Source organism: Micromys minutus (assembly GCF_963924665.1).
Source record: "Micromys minutus genome assembly, chromosome: 2".
NCBI lineage: Eukaryota > Metazoa > Chordata > Mammalia > Rodentia > Muridae > Micromys > Micromys minutus.
In genome coordinates, this window is record NC_137971.1 from 46,559,547 (window position 1) to 46,578,463 (window position 18,917).

At 39.5% G+C, this 18,917-nt stretch overlaps 2 protein-coding genes across 2 annotated transcripts; one reads left to right on the top strand and one right to left on the bottom strand.

The window, feature by feature from the left end:
* Nucleotides 1–414: 414 nt before the first annotated feature.
* On the top strand, nt 415–13,733 carry LOC308417554 (uncharacterized protein; the record flags this gene model as incomplete). Its single annotated transcript, XM_080912928.1, is given in 4 exon segments — nt 415–481; nt 13,450–13,496; nt 13,498–13,515; nt 13,518–13,733. Coding segments are annotated over 4 exon segments (348 nt in total).
* A 1,893-nt stretch (nt 13,734–15,626) lies between these two features.
* On the bottom strand, nt 15,627–17,252 carry LOC308417555 (serine protease FAM111A-like; the record flags this gene model as incomplete). The annotated part of the gene is made up of 1 exon (XM_080912929.1): nt 15,627–17,252. One exon carries the CDS (start codon nt 17,250–17,252, stop codon nt 15,627–15,629), a length of 1,626 nt encoding a protein of 541 aa, XP_080769055.1.
* Nucleotides 17,253–18,917: the final 1,665 nt, after the last annotated feature.

The following is an 18,917-nucleotide window of genomic DNA, read 5'->3' on the forward strand; positions in this document are numbered from 1 at the left end:
ACCCAGTGAGCAGGTGATTTCTGGCTATCTCGGAATTTGGTTGCAGTTGAGCAGCAAACACCATCTGCATTCTCTCCATTGTCGTGTTAGTCACCAGGAAATAAATTAGTCATAGTTTAAGAGCCAACCTTTGGTTGCAGTGATTTTCACCCCTAATAAACCTGCATAAAAACACACACTCCAGGGTTATTTATAAGCAATAAGCCTAGATTGGGCAGCTATTTCACCATAGCAACCTATCCCCCTACCCATGATACCCTTGCTACTTGCAATTTCTCCCAGCCAAGGGGTTCCGCTTCATCTTCTCTTCCTCATCCTCTCCTCCTGCCTCTTTTTTTTCTCTCTTAGACCTCCAGTCTCACCATTTTCTCCACTGTCCAATCACAAACTCTAATCTTTACTTGCCAAGTAAAAATGGGCAAAAGATTCATACGTGCTGCCAAATGTGATGTAAATTTGATCCATGAGACAGACTCACACAGTAAGAAAGAACCAACTTCTTAAAGTTGTGACACGTGCCATGCTCACACATACATATAATACACACAAATGAATAATTAATAAATGTAATGCACTTCTAAAAGTTAAGATTAAAAGACCCATCTGTCTTTCGAAAAAAATTTACAGCTTCTTCCTGATTTTTTCAAGCAAGCTGATCAGCCATAGGGATATTGCCCCCTAAAAAGGCCTTGAGTCTTTCAGCCTTCCTCATCGACTTCATACTTACAACTGCAGAGGGCATTTCGGTCCTGACACAACACTCTGGGTTCTGTTGCCTGCCTGGGCTCTTCTGCCTAGTCCGGATGGCTGGTGATGGTGAGAAATTCCTGGACTAACATACCTCCCTGAAGCAGAGTGGGAACTATCCACAAAGTCTGATTTCTCTGCTAGTAAGAACACCTCCTTTGACTCCACTCTAAGAAGGGATCCTGGAGAAGTCCACACCCACTCATGGGTGGTCCGGTTGCTTTGGCCAAATGTCTATCAAGGATTAGGGCAGAAGCCCTCCCTTAAATTCCCACCTGCCCTCTAAGATCACCAAAGATGGATTAATTCATATCTGCTTATGGTCAGTAAAAAGACCAAAAAAAAAAAAAAAAAACCACACATTAAAATTCACACAATAATAGGAGATTTCAACAACCTACTCTAACCAATGAACAGAAACTAAACAGAAGTTATGAGCCAAATGGATTTAACTGACATCTACAGAACATTTCACTCCAAAAGAAAAGAATATACCTTCTTCTGAGCATGGTACCTTCTCAAAAATTGAACATATACTCAAACACAAACAAACCTCAACAGATACATGAGCATTGAATTAATCCCACGTATTCAATCGGAACACTCTGAACTAAGGCTGGTCTTCAATAGCTGCATAATCTCTGTCAGACATAGAATCTAAATTATTTGTCTTATGAATATTAAGAATAGAGACGTGAGAAACAGATGCTTAGGGAGACGAGAATAGGAGGAAATTCTGTTGTCACTTAGCATGGATTCCTTTTTTTTTTTCCTTTGTTGAATATAGAGTATCATTCTCAGTTGTGCTATTTTGTGTTTTTGTAAAAATAAGGGTCCCTAGGACAATACTTTTATTGTATCAAAAAAGAAGGAAAAGTGAAGGAAAAGGATAATTTTCCAAAATAAATTAAGGAGCTGAAGTAATGGGTCAGTAGATAAGGCTTCTTGCCTAGTCATTTGTTTTAATAAATTATTTTGTCTGTAATTCACTTTAGAGAACTCACAAATGATTCAAGCAGAATGATTAAAAAACAAGAATGATACATTTTGATTATTCAGAAAACTTCCTTTCAGAATTACTTGAGGATTTATATGCTTTCATCTATACTGTTGAAAGAAAAAAGGGTAATTGGTGGCTGAGATGACTCAGCAGGTAGAGGTGTACCTAGGAGTAAAGACAAGACTTCAATTCCCAGGTCAGACATGGTGGCAGACATGAGAAAGGCAGGTACAGAGAGTTTTACTCTGATCTCCACACTGTCCCCAATAAAACATTAATAAATATGCAATTTCTAATGGCAAGTGATTAATTTTGTATAAATTTAAGTGCTAATTACTTAGGGACCCTTTAAATATAACATAAAAGCAAAAATGAGAAAATGCATTGTTTCCAGCATTGAGCAGTGAGCTGCATAAGATTGGACAGTTGGAAACACTTAGACTTGAACAATAAACCAAATTCAATGTACTTAAGGTGGATGGGATGGATGTTGTGGTAAATATTAAAAATGGCGGCCCAGCCACCACAAGCTCTCTTAAACTCAATTAAATTGACATATGACAGAAAACACCACACACGATCTCTTATCAGGAATTCATAACAACCTATATTTATGTACAGAGAATAATATTAACATCTGCTACCATGTTGCTCCCACCTGCTTCTCCCTGTTCTTGCTACCCTCTCTCTTTCTAAAACTTTGTTCCCATTTATCCTTCCTTCTTGTCCAATGACAGTCTCCCTTCAACCTTGAACTGCCTTCCTACATAATGACATCATCTTCAGATGGAGTTGGCAAAGACTTAAGATTGAGCGCATCAGAAAAGCATTGAATAAACAACAAACATCAGATGTGAATAACAGTATTAACTAAATGAATTATCAGATGATTCAAACATTATCAAATTATTAGATGATGGAATGTTTGACCATAGCTGATTTCTGTGAGTATAACCAAACTTTTTTTTTTAATTTGACACAGCAATTAAATTATTCTGATTTCAAGTATAGATTACAGTGCTCCAAAAGAAGTTAAAAGTAGGAGAGAAAACTGTAAAAATAGCTGAAAATTGTTTTCTTTATTCTGGGTTTTTTTGTTTTGTTTTTCCATATGACATTGAGAATTTCTCTTACCATATCACATGTTGATGAGGATGTGGAAAAAGAGGAACATTCCTCCATTGCTGGTGGGTTTGAAAACTGGTACAGCAACTCTAGAAATCAGTCTGAAGGTTCTTCAGAAAACTGGAAAAAGATCTACCTGAAAACCTAGCTATAGCACTCTTGGGCATATACTGAAAAGATGCCTTACTATACCACAGAGACATGTGCTCCACTTCATTCATAGCAACCATCTATGGTTTTATTTGTAATAGCCAGAAGCTGGGAACAACCTAGATGTTCCACATAGAAGAATGGATGCAGAAAATATGGTTCATTTACACAATGAAATACTCTTCAGCTATTAAGAACAAGGACATCATGAGTTTTGCAGGCAAAGAGATGGAACTAGAAAATGTCATCCCAAGTGAGGTAACTTAGACCCAAAAAGACATTAATGGTATGTACTCACCAATAAGTGGATATTGGTCAGAAAAGTACAGAATACCTAGAATACAATCTATAGAGCTCAAGAAGGTTAACAAACAGAATGGCTCAAGTAGGGAGGCTTCAGTCACATTGGGAGGGAGAAGAAAATAATCATGGGAGGCAGAGAGAAGGAGGTACCTAGGTAGGAGAGGGGAGGAGGAGGGCTAAAGGGGAACATGATGAGTTATAGGGGATGGGGCGGGAGAGAAGCCCTGAGTGCCAGCAGAATAAATGGAAATATTCAACCTCAAGTTTGGTTGGGAGGTAGGCAGATCCTCTAGAAAGGACCAGAGTCCTGGGAGGTGAGAGACACCTAGAACTCAATGGAAGGACCTTAGATGGAATGCCTAGTAGTGGGGAAGCGACTTGTAGAGTCCACCTCCAGTAGAAATAAAGGGCCTCAAGAAGGGGGTGGGGTTGGCATCCCACAGTTAGAAATTCTGATTCAGAATTGTTCTTTTCTAAAGGAACTGCGGGGACAAAAATGAAGAAAAAACTGATGGAAAGGCAGTCCAGTGACTGACCCAACTTGAGATCCATCTTAAGGGGAGGCTTCAAGTCCTGACACTATTACTGATGCTATAGTGTAATCACAGACAGAAGCCTAACATTGGTGTCCTCTGAGAGGCCCAACAAGCAGCTGACTCAGACAGACAGATACTTACACCCATTCATTAGTCTTAAATCATGATCCCCTGTGGTTGAATTAGGGAAAGGCTGGAAGAAACTTAGGAGGAGGGCAACCCCACAGGAAGACCAGCAATCTCAACTAACCTGGATCTCTGAGATCTCTCAGACACTGGGCCACCAACCAGGCAGTGTACATATGTTGCAGTAAATATTAAAAAAATAATATGATTGGTTTATTTCTTTATTGGCCACTAGGTCTCTCACTCCTCAGGCCCGATTTTAGTACAGAGCCATGCACACCTCTGTCACCTGGTCCAAGCTGCCACCTGGTCTCCTTTTGTCCAAGGGACTCCTATCCCTGATGGTTTCCACCGCCTGTTTTCCACCTCCGTCCTGGGGTGTTTGTTCATCCCAAAACTCAACACAAACACAACTCTACAGCCCAATAACTTTTCATACAGGTTTATATATTCAATTCTCAATCCACAAACCCTATACACAACAAGATTACATCAAATAAACAAAGATACAAACTGCCCTTCTATATGAGATATTAGTCCTGTAAAATCTTTAAATGTTCACAGCTATTTAACACCAATTAATCCCACCTGGTTATAGCTGGTCATTGTGGACCTCTATGTTTCGACCTCCACGCTCGTCCTCTGACCGCCTCAGACCTCTCCAGACCTCTTTTCTCTCCACCTCCCTCACCCTCACTTTCTTTTATTTTACTAATCAAAATAGGAAGGTTAAGATCAAGTCACTTTTTGAGTAGGTGACTAGGCAGCGCTTCTTGGGGACATGGAATTAACATTAAAATACGAACAGCTTCAGGACAACTCACATACAGGAGCTGGTCCAAAGCCCCTGAGACATATGTAGCAGAGGACTGGTTGGCCTCAGTGGAAGAAGTCAAGTCTAACCATGAAGAGACTTGAGGCTCTAGGGAGCGCTGAGGCCTGGCAGAGTGGAGACATTTTCTTGAAGATTGGAAGGAAGAATGGGATGAGGAACTGTGGAGGGGAACCAGGAGGGAAGCCAAGTCAGGACTGTAAATAATAATGTAATTTTTAAAATAGCTAAAAATTATTCATGTATGTCTCACAAAATATGAAGTCATATAGAGATATTTATAATAGATATGAAAAGACAAAATATAAAATTTTATAAAATGTGTCAATAGAGGGTAATTTTTTTGGTCTTGAGGAAAATTATTTTAGTTTGGAAATTTTTTTCTATACTTAAATCAAAGCACTTGTATGAAATAATTAATTCCCCACAGAGTATGATTTTTTTTGTTTCACCAATTATTTAGAAATAGAAATAAAGAGTAAATTTATGAACAAAAAGTTAACAAAACACACCTTATGCTTGGAAAAGATAAAACGTATATTAATGATAATAAAAATGCCATATAGGGAATTTGGTAGATCTTAGAGTAACACTGTGTCTGCCTTCCTAGTTTTTTAGAATAATGCACCACGTGAAACAAAAAGACCTTTTTTGACCGCTTTGATAGTAAGTTCAGATTATAGTTTGGATCGCAAGATGAACTCTGATTTAATTTTACTTATTGGTCTTTTGAGATTGGTATTGAATTTTCCACAGGAATACTATGTGTTGACACTAAAAAATGGACCCAAGAGTTGAGAACTGCTTTTTTCATGTCTATGAAGAATTGCATTGGAATTTTGATGAGAATTGCATGGGATCTGCACATTGCTTTTGGCAGGATGGCCCAAGTGTGGATACCTGAAATGATTTAGAAGCAGAACAAGATAATCATGAAAAGCATAAGGAAAAAGTAAATTGGGTGAGAGAGGGGAAGGTGGGAAGGAGAGACAGGATCACATATGGGGAGAGATGGGAGAGATGACCAGAGGGCCAGAAGACTGAATCAAACTATGCAGTTGTGGACCTTAAGGGGCAGGGGGGAACCTCTAGAAACTCCCAGAGAACTGTGTTGTCAGAGGCTACCAGGACTCAATGGGGATATTTGCTGAAATGCATTAACAAGACACAGGAGTAGAAGTAGTAAAAGACTAAATGTGAAATATGAACAATGAAAATAAATGCAGAAAATAAAAGTCTCCTCATGCTTGGAGAAGATTCAGGAAGCAGCTCATTCAAGGGCCCTGAAGTTTTATATATTTGCTTTCTGAAATTTAAAAAACATTCAGATTATAATTACATGTATACATATAATTATATATAAAAGTTTCATTTTATATTATATATTATATATAATTATATATGATTATATAAAATATATTTATATAATATATTATTTATAATGATTCTCTTAAAAGTACTTTTAGGTGAAATAGAATTACATTATTCCCCAATTTCCTCCTTTTTTGCTTTCTTGGTTATCCTGCCTTTAATTCTCCCAAACCCTCTATCCCAGCCCACACATAGAGGCTATCTGCTGGATGATTTTTATGAGTTTTGGTGGGGGGAGAAAATCAATACCCTGGTGCGGGAACTAGGGTGGTGGATCCTTACCCTCTTTGACAGATGGGCTTATTTTTTAATGATGAACAGTGTGTGCATGTGTGGGCAGTACATCCCATAATTATAACCTTCTGTGTGTCATATCACCCATACCAGTGAGATGGTAAATAAGTATATATCCCTGAACAGTAGGTGCCAGACCACAACTTACTCACAGTCAGAGGTGCTGAGGATACAGGTGAAGCTTGAAATAGTGAAATTGATGTTATAAAAAATTTTCTAATAAGCTTGCTTATAAGTATTAAGTTATACAAAGTAGAATTTAGCTGAAGAAATGCTACTTCCAATACAGTTGGAAAAAAATCAAGGTACTAACTACATTTGTTAGAAACTGTAAGAAAGAAAATTCTGTACCACAGGTGAAATTTGGTTTGCTGAAAGTTCTGTTAATGTTTTCCCACCAAGCCTGACCTCCAATGAGGCTCCATTCCCACAGCAACAGGAGACAGACTGATTTCCAATAAGCCATTAGGCCCATGCCCTCGTCCAAGGTCATGCCTTCAAGGGACATCTCAAGGGGTCACTACCACCTTTAAGTCCTAGGCTGCCATGAAGTCCCTTGTGCTCTAGTCAGAAGTATAATCCTGCCTTGTGGGCAAGATGAGCTAGGTAACAAGTATACAAAAGGAAAAGCAAGGTGAACTTGGGGAATGATTCTGGCAATACCTTTGCAATTTAAATCATCCAACTGCCCAAATAGCCATACCTGAGGGTCCTGTCCCTGATTAAATTGTTCAAAGTGAAACTTGGGATGAGGACTTGAAAGGAATTTAAAGATGACAGTATATGTGGAATACATAAGCCAAAGATATAAACAAGTTAATAAAATCGTTAATGGAGGCTGACTTCTCTTTGAACATTAGCCAGAGTAGATAAGCACTATTAAAGAGATTTCTCTTCAATAATCTCTAACTGTATGGAGTAGTGCCTCATGGTAAGGCACACTATTTCTATAACAGTATATGAATGAATTGGCATGTGTTAGTGTAACAAAAGGACATTGATTTTTAGAGATGGAATGGTCTTAAGGTTAAAATGTCCTGATGTTTCTATCTGTAATCTAGTAAGGTAAACAAACCCCACAGGACAAAGATGCTCTGACGAGCTGGCAGAGCATTTGCCCTCTAAGCAGGAAGCCTTGGGCTTGATCCCCTATCTGGCATAAAACAAATATGGTGCTACATGCTTTCCATTCAGACAGTTGGAAGGGAAGATGAGAGGGCCAGAAATTTCAGGTCCTAGACTGCTCTTCCTCCCTGACTCCCCTTTTTCTCTCCTTCCCATGTTTGCATTTTTACTAAAAAAAATATTCTTTTTTTAAATGAAAAGGTTTTATTGGGTATTGAATTTAGTATATATATATTTTTTCAATAGTAAACTCACCATTTTACTGCAGTTGTGCATGAATACAAACATCTAAATATAGGCTCCTAATTAAACTCTCCACTTTGAGTAAAAATAAGACCTAAACGGTTCTCATCAAATTTTTCAAATAATTAGAATGACTCTTAAATCGGAAATATCAAACAAAATCATAGCATAGAAACAAACAAACAAAAAACATGACTTTTAAAGCAATTTGTGAAACTTCATTTACTTCAATGATTTAAAGGATTTTTATAAAAATAAATTATTTATTTTAGGTGAGATGGCCCAGTGGGTGGGTAGTCACCTGCCTCCAAACCACAGGACACACATGGCAGAAGAGCCAACTCCCAGAAAGATCCCTCTGTCATCTTCACATACAACCCCAACATCTGAAATCAAGTTTAATTAGAAAAATTTAAATAATTACATATAATGCGAAACTGTAGGAAAGGAAAGAAACCTGAAGCAGCAGGACGGATAGCTGGCCCAGTAAAATGGCTTGCTCTTGTTAGGAGTTCTGTCCCTAACACCCAGGAAGTTCCCAGGCATGGTGGCTTACTTAGAATTCCAGCACTAGGAAGCCAGAGCTTGGCAGATCCTGAGGCAAGTTGGCCACTCATTCTATCATGTTTAGCAACCTCCAGATCCTGCTAAGACCCTTGAAACATGAGGTTAGATCATCAAAGGTTGCTTGTTATTCAAAGTCCTTGTTGAAAACTATGAGGACTGGCATTTGGACTTGGACTCCAGAGTCCATGCAAAAACAGCAGGTATGGTGGCAGCTGTAACTCCAGTAATTTAGAAGCAATGAAAGAGGACCCCTGAGGCAAACTAGCTAGCTAAGCTAATAAGAATGGGTGAGCTCCATACGTAAATGAAAACACACATACACACACACACACACACACACACACACACACACAAACCTTATTACCCAAGGCACATTTCTAGTCTTATTATGTATATAATATACTTCAGTATACATTCATGCACACACCCGTGCGACACAAACCTCTCCCCTAAACCTTCTGCCATCTACCCAGTCTTTTTCAATTTTATTTTTTATTAATTACATTCCATCTATTGCCCCCTAACACCCTATAATTCCTCATCCTATTCTTCCTCCCTTTGCCTTTGAGAGGGTGCTCCCTGTCCTGCCCATAGGCGTCCCCCTTTCCCTGGGGTCTCAAGTCTCTAGAGGATTAGGTGCAACTTTTCCCACTGAAGCCAGACTAGGAAGTACTCTGCTGTTTATGAGCCAGGGGCCTTGGACCAGCTGGTGGTTCAGTATCTGGGAGATCCCTGGGGTTCAGGTTAGTTGAAACTGGTGGTCTTCCTATGGGGTCTCCCTCCCCTTCAGCTTCTTCAATCCTTCCCCTAATTAAATCATAGGGATCGCTAACTTCAGTCCAATGATTGGGTGTATTTGTTTCTCAGTCAGCTGCTGGAAGGTCCTCTCAGAAACCCATGCTAGGATCCTGTCTGCAAGCACATCACAGATATAGCATCAGTAGCAGAGTCCAGCCTTGGGTGGCCCACCATGAGATGAATTGTTGGGTCAGTCATTTGACTGTCTTTCCTTCGGTCTCTTCATTTGTGTCCCTGCAGTTCTTTTAGACAGGAACAATTCTGAGTCAAAAATTTTGACTGAGGATTGGCAATCCTGTCCCTCTACTTTCCAGTTCCCTCTCCCCACTGTTGGACATTTTGGCTAAGGTCATCCCTATTGAGTCCTAAGAGCTTCTCACTTCCCAGATACTTTATAGTGAGCCCCACCACCTCCCACCTTCAAGGGCTGCATATTTCCACTCATTCTCTTACCCATCAGACTTCTCGAATCTACAAGCTTCTCATACCTAATCATATTCCCCTTTCCCCTTCCAAAAATATTCTTAATAGAACTTCTCTGAAATATGCTCTAGAGTGTTCTGTCACTTTGAAAGAAGACTAACCTATGTACAATTTCAATTTCTTTGGATGCGAGGGAGAACTAATTATACCCTCTTTCCAGACTGAACAAACTATGCAAGTCTATTGATATAAATAGCACTTAATATATGCCTTAGAATTACATATATGTACCGTATTCACTTACGGATCATGTGTTTTGAAAAATGTTTTAATGAGTCCATGAGAATATTATAGCTGACGGCATGCCCCAGGCACTGGCTAGATGCTGATGTACTGAAGACAGGTTTGTCTCCTGTGCTCAAATGCTGTTTATTTCGTAGTGGTATTCAGCACTGCGAAAATGTAGGATATCTTATTTGAATTATTCATTTGCCTTAAAGATACCAAGAAAATATTCTTCAAACAACACCCCCAATTACTAACCAGGGTTCCCAAATATCATTTTGGATAAGTTTTCTTGACTTTTTAAATACTTTTTTCCAAACTTCCTTTGTTTCCAAGGTTTACCTACCTTCTTTCCTCCCTGGTTTTATGCAAGTATAATTCCTCACCTCCATCTTAAAGGAGGGCCAGAGTTTTGGATCAAGGAAAGCAGAATGTCCTATTCAACCCTTCATCTGCAAGTGCCTCTACTAATGTTTTCATCTGAATTCTCTTCGTGTTCCAAGCTGTGAGCTTGGCTACATCAGGTTCTTAGTCAGAGAGCTTCACATAAGGCAAAATCTAGATGGGCCACACTTTCCACAGCAGCTGTGGGAGTTAGCTATCAGAGATATCTTCTGGTTAGGATTTGGTACAATACCTGACTCCTAGAGCTCTGTAAAGAAGAGCTTGCATTATGCTTAGTGGATAAGCTTCTGACTAACTTGGCATTCAGGGACTAGCAAGGTCAGAGCTGAAGGGGAAGTGGGATAGAGGAACTCAGTTAAATGTTTCCTCTGTATAATGCACAACAGCAAGGCCTATGGTGCCATAAATAAAACTGAGCCACCTGCCTCATCCCCAATGCCCAGGAGCTGTAAGAAGGTAGGTCAGAGATCTAATTGATGTAAGAAAAAATAACCCCAGGAATATCTAGCAATGTTTTCTTAAGGTGTGTCTATAAATACTAAGTTAACATTATAGCCATAGTAGACTTGCCCATTCGATGTCCTGTGTCACATAGATTTACCTGCCTAGATACTGCCTCCTTGTGTATTGTAAATATTACATACTCTGAAACTTCCTCGGACAGTTGTATTCTTTTATTTTAATAGATAGATGGTTATGAAGAATGCAAGTGTTGAACAATTTCATTTATCTTAAAGTTTCACTAAAGAAAAACAGACTGTCTGAAACACTAACAAGAAAGAGCTACATAGACTGATGTACATCTTGAACACAGATTTGTAACAAGGACATTTGATAGGTCACCAGATCCTGCAGGGGTTGCTGCCTCCAGGACACCTGAGTGTCCTAACTGCCATCTTCCCACTGACTCTGCAAGCCTCATTTGCCTCTTTGCCCCACAGATGGAGCTGCAGGCCCAGGAGTTTTGGCTTCCCCAAGCTTGCCTTGTTGGAGTGGCAAATGGGGTTCAATTCCAGCCTCCACCCAAAATCGCCTGTTTCCAAGTGGCTAATTCAAGGCTGGACAATAAGGGTTCCAGTTTTTTCCATGCTTTTCCAGAGCCCTGCCCAGTTATGTCTTCTCAGAACCCGGTCCCCTCTTGAGCTAATTCTAACTCCAAATAGAGAAACCATGAAGGTAGAACAGACTTTGACACATTATTTAAAGTGCTAGGTCTTGCTAGAAACAGTAAGGATTAGAGGACAAGTTCCAGGAGATTGGATGGGGATGAGGGTCTGGAGGCCTCCTATATCCATTTGTATTGTTGGTGATTTATTTGAGGCAGCCGGGCTCCACTTTGCAAACTGCTCTTACTGTAAAAAGCCAATCCACCCACCACCTCGTGACCCCCTTACCACTGGGAGAGGCCCCATTAGTGAAGCAGGCTTTTCTCCTGGCAAAGAGCCATTTCATTTCTGGAACTTGAGGTAAATGTCCCGCTGAGAGAAATGTGCCTGTGAGTTTCCATGGAGGTCAGCCCTTCTGAGGACTTACCTCTTTAGTTCTGGTAGGACTTCCTGGAGGTGGAATGGTGCAGAACCTCTCCAACATTTTAGTTTAAAGGTGTGCTGAGGAGAGGGGGTGTGCGGTTTCATTGGGTGGTGTGTGCAGTTCTCTGCTTAGTAAAAGATCAAAGCCAAAGAGAACAGATGTAAGAGTTATCTTGCAATGCTCAAGGGGAAACCTCTGGTTGAGGAGGAGGAGGAGAAGGAGGAGGAGGAGAAAATCAAAAAGACCTGGTATCTGTGCAATCTACTGTTCTTTCTCAGAAAGCATTCTTTTTACTATTCTTCTTCTAAAACTAGCCCATGTCTGACTGTGTGCTAGAAATACCTGTCAATGTATCTTTTTTTTTTTTTTTTTGGTGCTTGTCTTTAGCATAAAATTTCAGGCAGTAAGTTACAATCCCTAGCTTCTGGTGTGTTCAGCGTGCTCTGGGGATAGAGCCATGTGTACTAGCCTAGCTGGCCACCAACTCAACCAGATTCTTTTATTGCTTTTTGTCCATCATTCTAAATGTCCCATCACAGGGCGTTTCTTCCAGGAACTACATAGTTAGGAATATGTTTGATGTTGTATTTCACTAGTATTCTCAAACACCCAACTAATTTTCATAGAAAATATCAGAGTCAGGCCCGGGTGTCAGGTAACCCAACTTCAGCCCTACACATCTTAGACTACATTTTCCCAGCCCCAGAGTGGTGCTTAGAGATTCCCTGAAGCCCAGCACCCAGTGGTGTTGGCTCAGTCAAGCTCCCAGCGTTGGGAATCCCCAGCCGCTGTGCTCATATACCAGCTGCAAAGTTCAATGCCCACCCACAACTGAGGAGATTCTCCAGCCGCAGGGTTGACCAAGATGGCATCTCTCCAGGATCATTCCTCTTGGTCTCTGCTCACATACTGTCCAGTGGCATCATGGAGTTCTAGTAGTGCGTCTGATATCTTAACTAAGCAGTGTCACTGTGTCCTGGTTTTCAGATGCATGCCCTCAGGTGTGATAGGATTCCTAACTAAGATATTTTTACATGTCAAAAGGCATATTTTACTATGCTCATCAGACCAATACTCAAAATCAGATTTCCACGCATTAGCTTTTCCCTTGTCATTAATGTCAGAAGAAGGAGCAGAAAGATGGCCACCACTCTATTTCTATCTTGCTATAAATGTTTACTGCCAGGGTGGGGGTGGGGTTTCCTGCTAGCTCTACTGCCAACAAAGAACCAAAGACCAAGGGGCAAGAAGGAAACACAGGCAGCTTTCCCCTGCCCTGTGGAGTTGTAATGGCAGTGGTGGGTGGAAGAGATCCCTCTGCTAGTGTGTTGTCCTCGCAAAGGACCTGAACCTAACGTGATCTCCAAAGCTCAGGACTCCGGTGACCCCACTCACATGCATTCCAAGTTACAAGGGCAATGTCTGAGCAGGCTGCAGATAATGTGGCTACCTTGGTCATCTGACTTTTGAGTGCCGCAATTTTCTCCGGGTAGAGGCCAAAAGGGACATTGTGTTGGATGGAAGTCAGCAGCCCAAGCAGTAAAGACAGTGACAAAGAAAACTAGCTGAACGAGCTGCAGGCTCTGCAGGAGAGAGAAAAGGAAATGAAGAAGAGGAGAAGAAAGCAGAAAAAAATCAGGGAGAAAATTAAATTTAAAAAAAAAAAAAAAAGAGGAAAGGGTCTTACTCCAGTGCTACTGAAGAGGACTCTTCAAAACAAAAGAAACAGAAGTATCAGGGGAAAAAAAAGAACAAATCAGAGAGAGAGAGAGAGAGAGAGAGAGAGAGAGAGAGACCACAAAAAGAAAAAAAGAAGAAGAGAAAAAAGGAAAATCATTCTTTCCCTAATCATTCTGAATTCACCAAAAAGTAACTGAGTCTTGGGCCTAACTCAGGAAATTGAAGTGCCTCAAGTATAGATATGTGTACATAAAGCTATTTGTGTTTTGGTGTCCTAGGCTGGTGTTGTCTCTTGACAAGTTAATTAGCACGTGGCTTTACTGCAATCAAAGGAATAATCTACATAGCATCTTCTAAGTCATGTCTGCCTTCCAGTGGTAAAAGCTGCTTTGGCATAGTAATTTGCTCTTGATATGAAATAGCTATATGTACTCTGTCATGTATGAAGACAATGAAGGTCTTCACTGTTGTTTTTAAATCTCCAGACTTTTTAAATTACATCACTGAGGATAAAACTTTATTGATCTCTAATAGTAAGTTTTGAAATAAACGAGATCTACCGGAAGCTAATAATGAAAGTAATTATAACTGACATTGTTTTGTGATGTTTTTATAGCATAAAACTTCCTTTAAAAAATCATTTATCTTCCTAGAAAGTCTGGCAGGGAGATTCTGTGCTGGTCAAGATTATTATGGTAGATCCTGGGTTGATTTACAAATGTGCAATATTTTCATGTCTTAGGTGATGCCTCAAATACAGGACTTTTGTGTGATAACAGCAAAATCCTCATTAAAACTGATTTTGTTTGTATCGGCATATATGATACTTGCATATATGCATATTATACAGTTTTATGAATGTTTGCATATATGCTTATTTTTTCTGAAATGGTTTTAGAATGAGTTTCACGCTGAACTTCTGGCTTCTTGGATAATCAATGTTAATATTTCTTCTTTCACTTCGGCAACAAAGTTTATCACAATGTAAAAATTTTTAAATTAAGATTTTCATTCTGTCCTTTTTAAAATTGAAGACTTGGAGGTAGCATCATGAAAGCCTTTGTATAATAATGAAATTTGTATATAAATAAGCATTTTCAATGACACGTTAGTAGATTTAAGTGTTTCTTACATTTCTAATTTTATGGTTATCAGTGTAGAGTAGTTTAACATCTAGCATTCCCTAGTACCAACAAGCTAACTTACCATGCAATAAAAGCATTGAAAACCAACCTGTTAACATAGAACAGAACCCAAAGTTTCTGAGTAGCTTGTTATGGTGCACTTAATATATCTTCAGATTGGTAAGTACACATGTGACTGTGGGCAAATTTATGGCCATAAAATCAGATATGTACACCTGGCTACGCAAGCTGAAGAGCTTTACCAATTTTTCTCTTATCCAGGACCCAAACTGACATATTCTGATTGACTCAGGGCTGTCCTAGAAAGTCCTTTAATGTACCCTCTCTTTGCTCAGCTTGCACAGAAGCGGCACCCACACCCCTCCCTACACTGCTCCCATTACATACACGTATCTTCAGCTCTTTCACTAACAGGCTACTCTCCTGGCCCAAACAAAAGTAGTTTTGTTTAGAGTTTTGACAGTTGTTTGAGCTAAAGCACAAAACTGATATTTTTAAGGATCTATTTTGTCTATGCAAGTTTTGTGAAAGTTTCGTTATCTGAATTAATAAAAGGCTATTTGGATTGATAAAAATAAAAAAAAGAAGAAGAAGAAGAAAACACAGCTCAGCATAAGTTAGTTAACCAATCTGTTTCAAACTTTTGGAGTCTGAGTCCAAATGGTTTATTTCTTATATATTTAAACATAGTACAACTTTGAAAAAATAATCCCTTGTGACAATTATCATGACAAAGCTTAAAGTGTGGCTACATCATAACTCCCTTGCAACATATATGTCATGTATGAAAAATAATGCTCAGGATAAGGGTCTAGAATGGAAAACTTTGTAATTCTCTTCTGTCAAAGTACATGAGATCACTTTCAGAAGGATGTGTTCCCCTCACTGAGAAAACTCAATCGCCTTCGAGAGTCACAAAAGAGAATAAATACTTTTTAGACCTAAAAATCTACACTGCACATTTCAACATCCTGATGATATACACAAAAATCATTATACCACAGTTCATGCTTTTGCTTAATATCAGCAAGGATGGGTTCCATTCTTGTGCCAAATTCTATAATATTATAAACTGTACTTTTTTGCTTACAATAGAATCCAGCAGTATGCATGGCCACCAGAGAACCTTTACAGTCAAACACTGGAGATCCAGAAGACCCACAATAAAAATTATTATAGGTAATATCATTAGGGTTGCCAGTCATTTTTTGGAAACTTCTCTGAGTGTACATGTGGAGGTACTGTAAGGAATGACAACTATCTGCTGCTCCTATTCCATGAACACATTGCTGTTTTTTCTCTTTCTGTTTACTTTGAGGGATCACTGTACAAGCATCACTAAACTTCTGTTGTCCATCTCGATAGCCGATCATGTATAATAACCCACTGGGAAGTGAAATAGATATTCCATTGTACAGTCCAGCAGGTACTTGTTGTCCATTTTCCTTCAGTTTCAGGACACAGTAATCAAGAGTTACATCAGATATCTCCAGCCAAGGTTCAATGCAAAAATAGCTGACTGAGGTCATCTCTTTACAATAGTCATAATCAAATGTCACCCTCACACATTGGCTGATTAGGTCTGTACACCCAAGGGGGTCTATTTCTTCTCCCACAATGTCATTTAACACGTGTCGACAAGTGAAAATGTATAACCCTCTAAAAACAAAGCAAGTAGCACTACCTCTGCGTCCATTATTGTTCCAAACTAGGAGGCCAACTGAGGAAATGAACTGTGAAAGCAGTGTGACTGTATGAGCTGGAGTAGAGTTTTTTGTCAGCTGACTGAAGTTTTTTCTATGAATTTCAAAAAGTGACCGTCCTTTTCTATTTTTACTTTCTCTCCTGATATATGCTCTGATTTTCTCACGCTCTCCTGTCAGTGTGGGGTACTTAATCACAATGTATCCTCCCAACACACTGAAACTTCTGTCCTCTGACTCAGAAGTCTGAGTAGCTGCTGCTGCCCAATGGTTCTTATTGATTTCAACCTCAATCTGAAAGAGCTTGCCCTGTAATGCATCTACTGGCTGGGTGTTTGCTATGACGGTGTCATTATTAATGAGTTTCCAATGGTCATTCTCTACAAAGGACTGAAACCTGCCATCTTTCCTCAGGGTGGCCTTGATGGTCTCCCCTTTGAAGCCATACACACAGAGTTTGGTCCCCTCCTCGTGAAGCTCCCTGCACCTAAGAATTTGTTGCTCCCTGTTCCCAACTGCATGAATGTAAAATACTACACACTCAGCAGATGACTGGTCAATGCGGCCAAACACTTGATTATTTTCCTTCTCCTTACTTTTAGTTTTGGAAAATGTAATAACCATATGACTGCCTTCTGGAATACAACGAAGGGGCATGCCAAGGTTAAGGTACCCCTCTATTCCTTCTATGCCACACACCAGTATTTCCTTGCCTGGCTGGATTTCTATCTCTCTTTTGACAGGGTCCAGCTTGTACAGTACTTCATATAAGCTGCCTGTTTCCCTATAGAGGCAAATCTGTATATTTTTCTTTTGATTTACCCCCAAGGTAGTAACGTTGATTGTTTTAGTTGGGAAAGTCATCCGATCTTGTTGAGTTTTGTTAGAGGGATGGAATCTTGGCTCTTGGGTATTGGGTATCTCAGCTGTTCTTTTTTGAGATCCCAAAACATTGGGATCATTTTTCTTCTCTTGAATGACCTGAAAGGAGACAATAGATACTTTAATGTTTGGATTCCAGCTCTTTCCTTTGTTTCCCTTGTTAGTATGCAGTTGAAAGAATTAATGAATATATTTAAGTCAGGATGTAACCCAGGATCCAAACTACAAGCTCAGCAATTTAGCATATCCAACAGATAAACTTCTCACTTTACAAATAGCTTTTATTCCCAAACAAAAAGACTGTTGAAAAACACAGCTTTTACCCAATTGTTTAACTATATACCAGCTTCCACAAAACCATTTTTGGATATTTTATTTTCAACAAAAGAGTTTTTAATCTTTGCCAACCATAGCAAAATTATGATATATAAATTTGAATTTGCTCATTCCTTTGTTGTGGTTTTGTAGGAGATGTTATTTGTGTTTTGAATTGTGTGTTAATATGTAAGTGTGGGTAAGTGGGTGTGAATGCAGGATTTGAAAAGACATGAAGAGCATTGGATCCCCTGGAGCTGGACTTCAGCCAGTTCCACTCTCACGATCTTGCTGGTCCATGAACTGTAGTTCTCCTTACGAGCAGTACTTTCTTTTAAAAGCTGAGCCATCCCTCCAGCCATCTATCGTAGTTTTTCTGAGACCAAAATTCATTCAATAGGTGAGATCGCCCCAGAATAAGATATGTAGCTGAGGGTAGCCTCAAATTTATGAGGTCATATTTTATAATTTATTTATTAGCCAGGAGACTGAGCTACACAACCCGATCATTACTTAATTACTTACTCATAAAAATCAATACATTGACCCACCCCTGTATATCATGTATTTTCTTGATTACACAGATTCACAAATCCTATGAATGGCCTAACATTTTGGTAGAGAAATTGACGGTCAGAACATTATCTTTTAAGTGCCTTTCCTCATGTTACATAAACTGCAAATACACTTTCTGATAAATTTTTCCATTGGACTATGCATTGTATTGTAAATTTTGCACCCAACTCTGACATTTTTATAGGGTACTATCTTCAGACGCAGAGGAAAAGGAGAAAAGGATAACGAATGTTGGTAATCAAATAACAAAAGTCAGCAAAAATAAAAGTGTTTTATCATTTCTAATTGGATAGTTTATGTATTTACATTTCAAATGTTATCCCCTTTCCCAGCTTCCTCTCCTATCCTCCCTCCCCCTGCTTCTATGAGGATGCTCCTGGACCTACGCACCCACTCCCAAATCAACACCCTGGCATTTCCCTACAAAGGGGAAACAAGTGTTCACAGAACACAGGACTTCTCCTATTGATGCCAGAAAATGCCATCCTCTGCTACATATGCAGCTGGAGCCATGGGTCCCCACACCCTGGGGGAACTCTTTGGTTGGTGCTTTAGTCCCTAGTAGTTCTGGGGGGGTCTGGTTGGTTTATGGTGTTGTTCTTTCTATGAGGTTGCAAACCCTTTCAGCTCCTTCAATCCTTTCTCTATGCTCAGTTTGATGGTTAGCTGCAAGCATCTTAATATGTATCAGTAAGTCTCTGGCAGAGCCTATCCATCCTGTCAGCAAGCACTTTTTGGCATCAGCAATAGTGACTT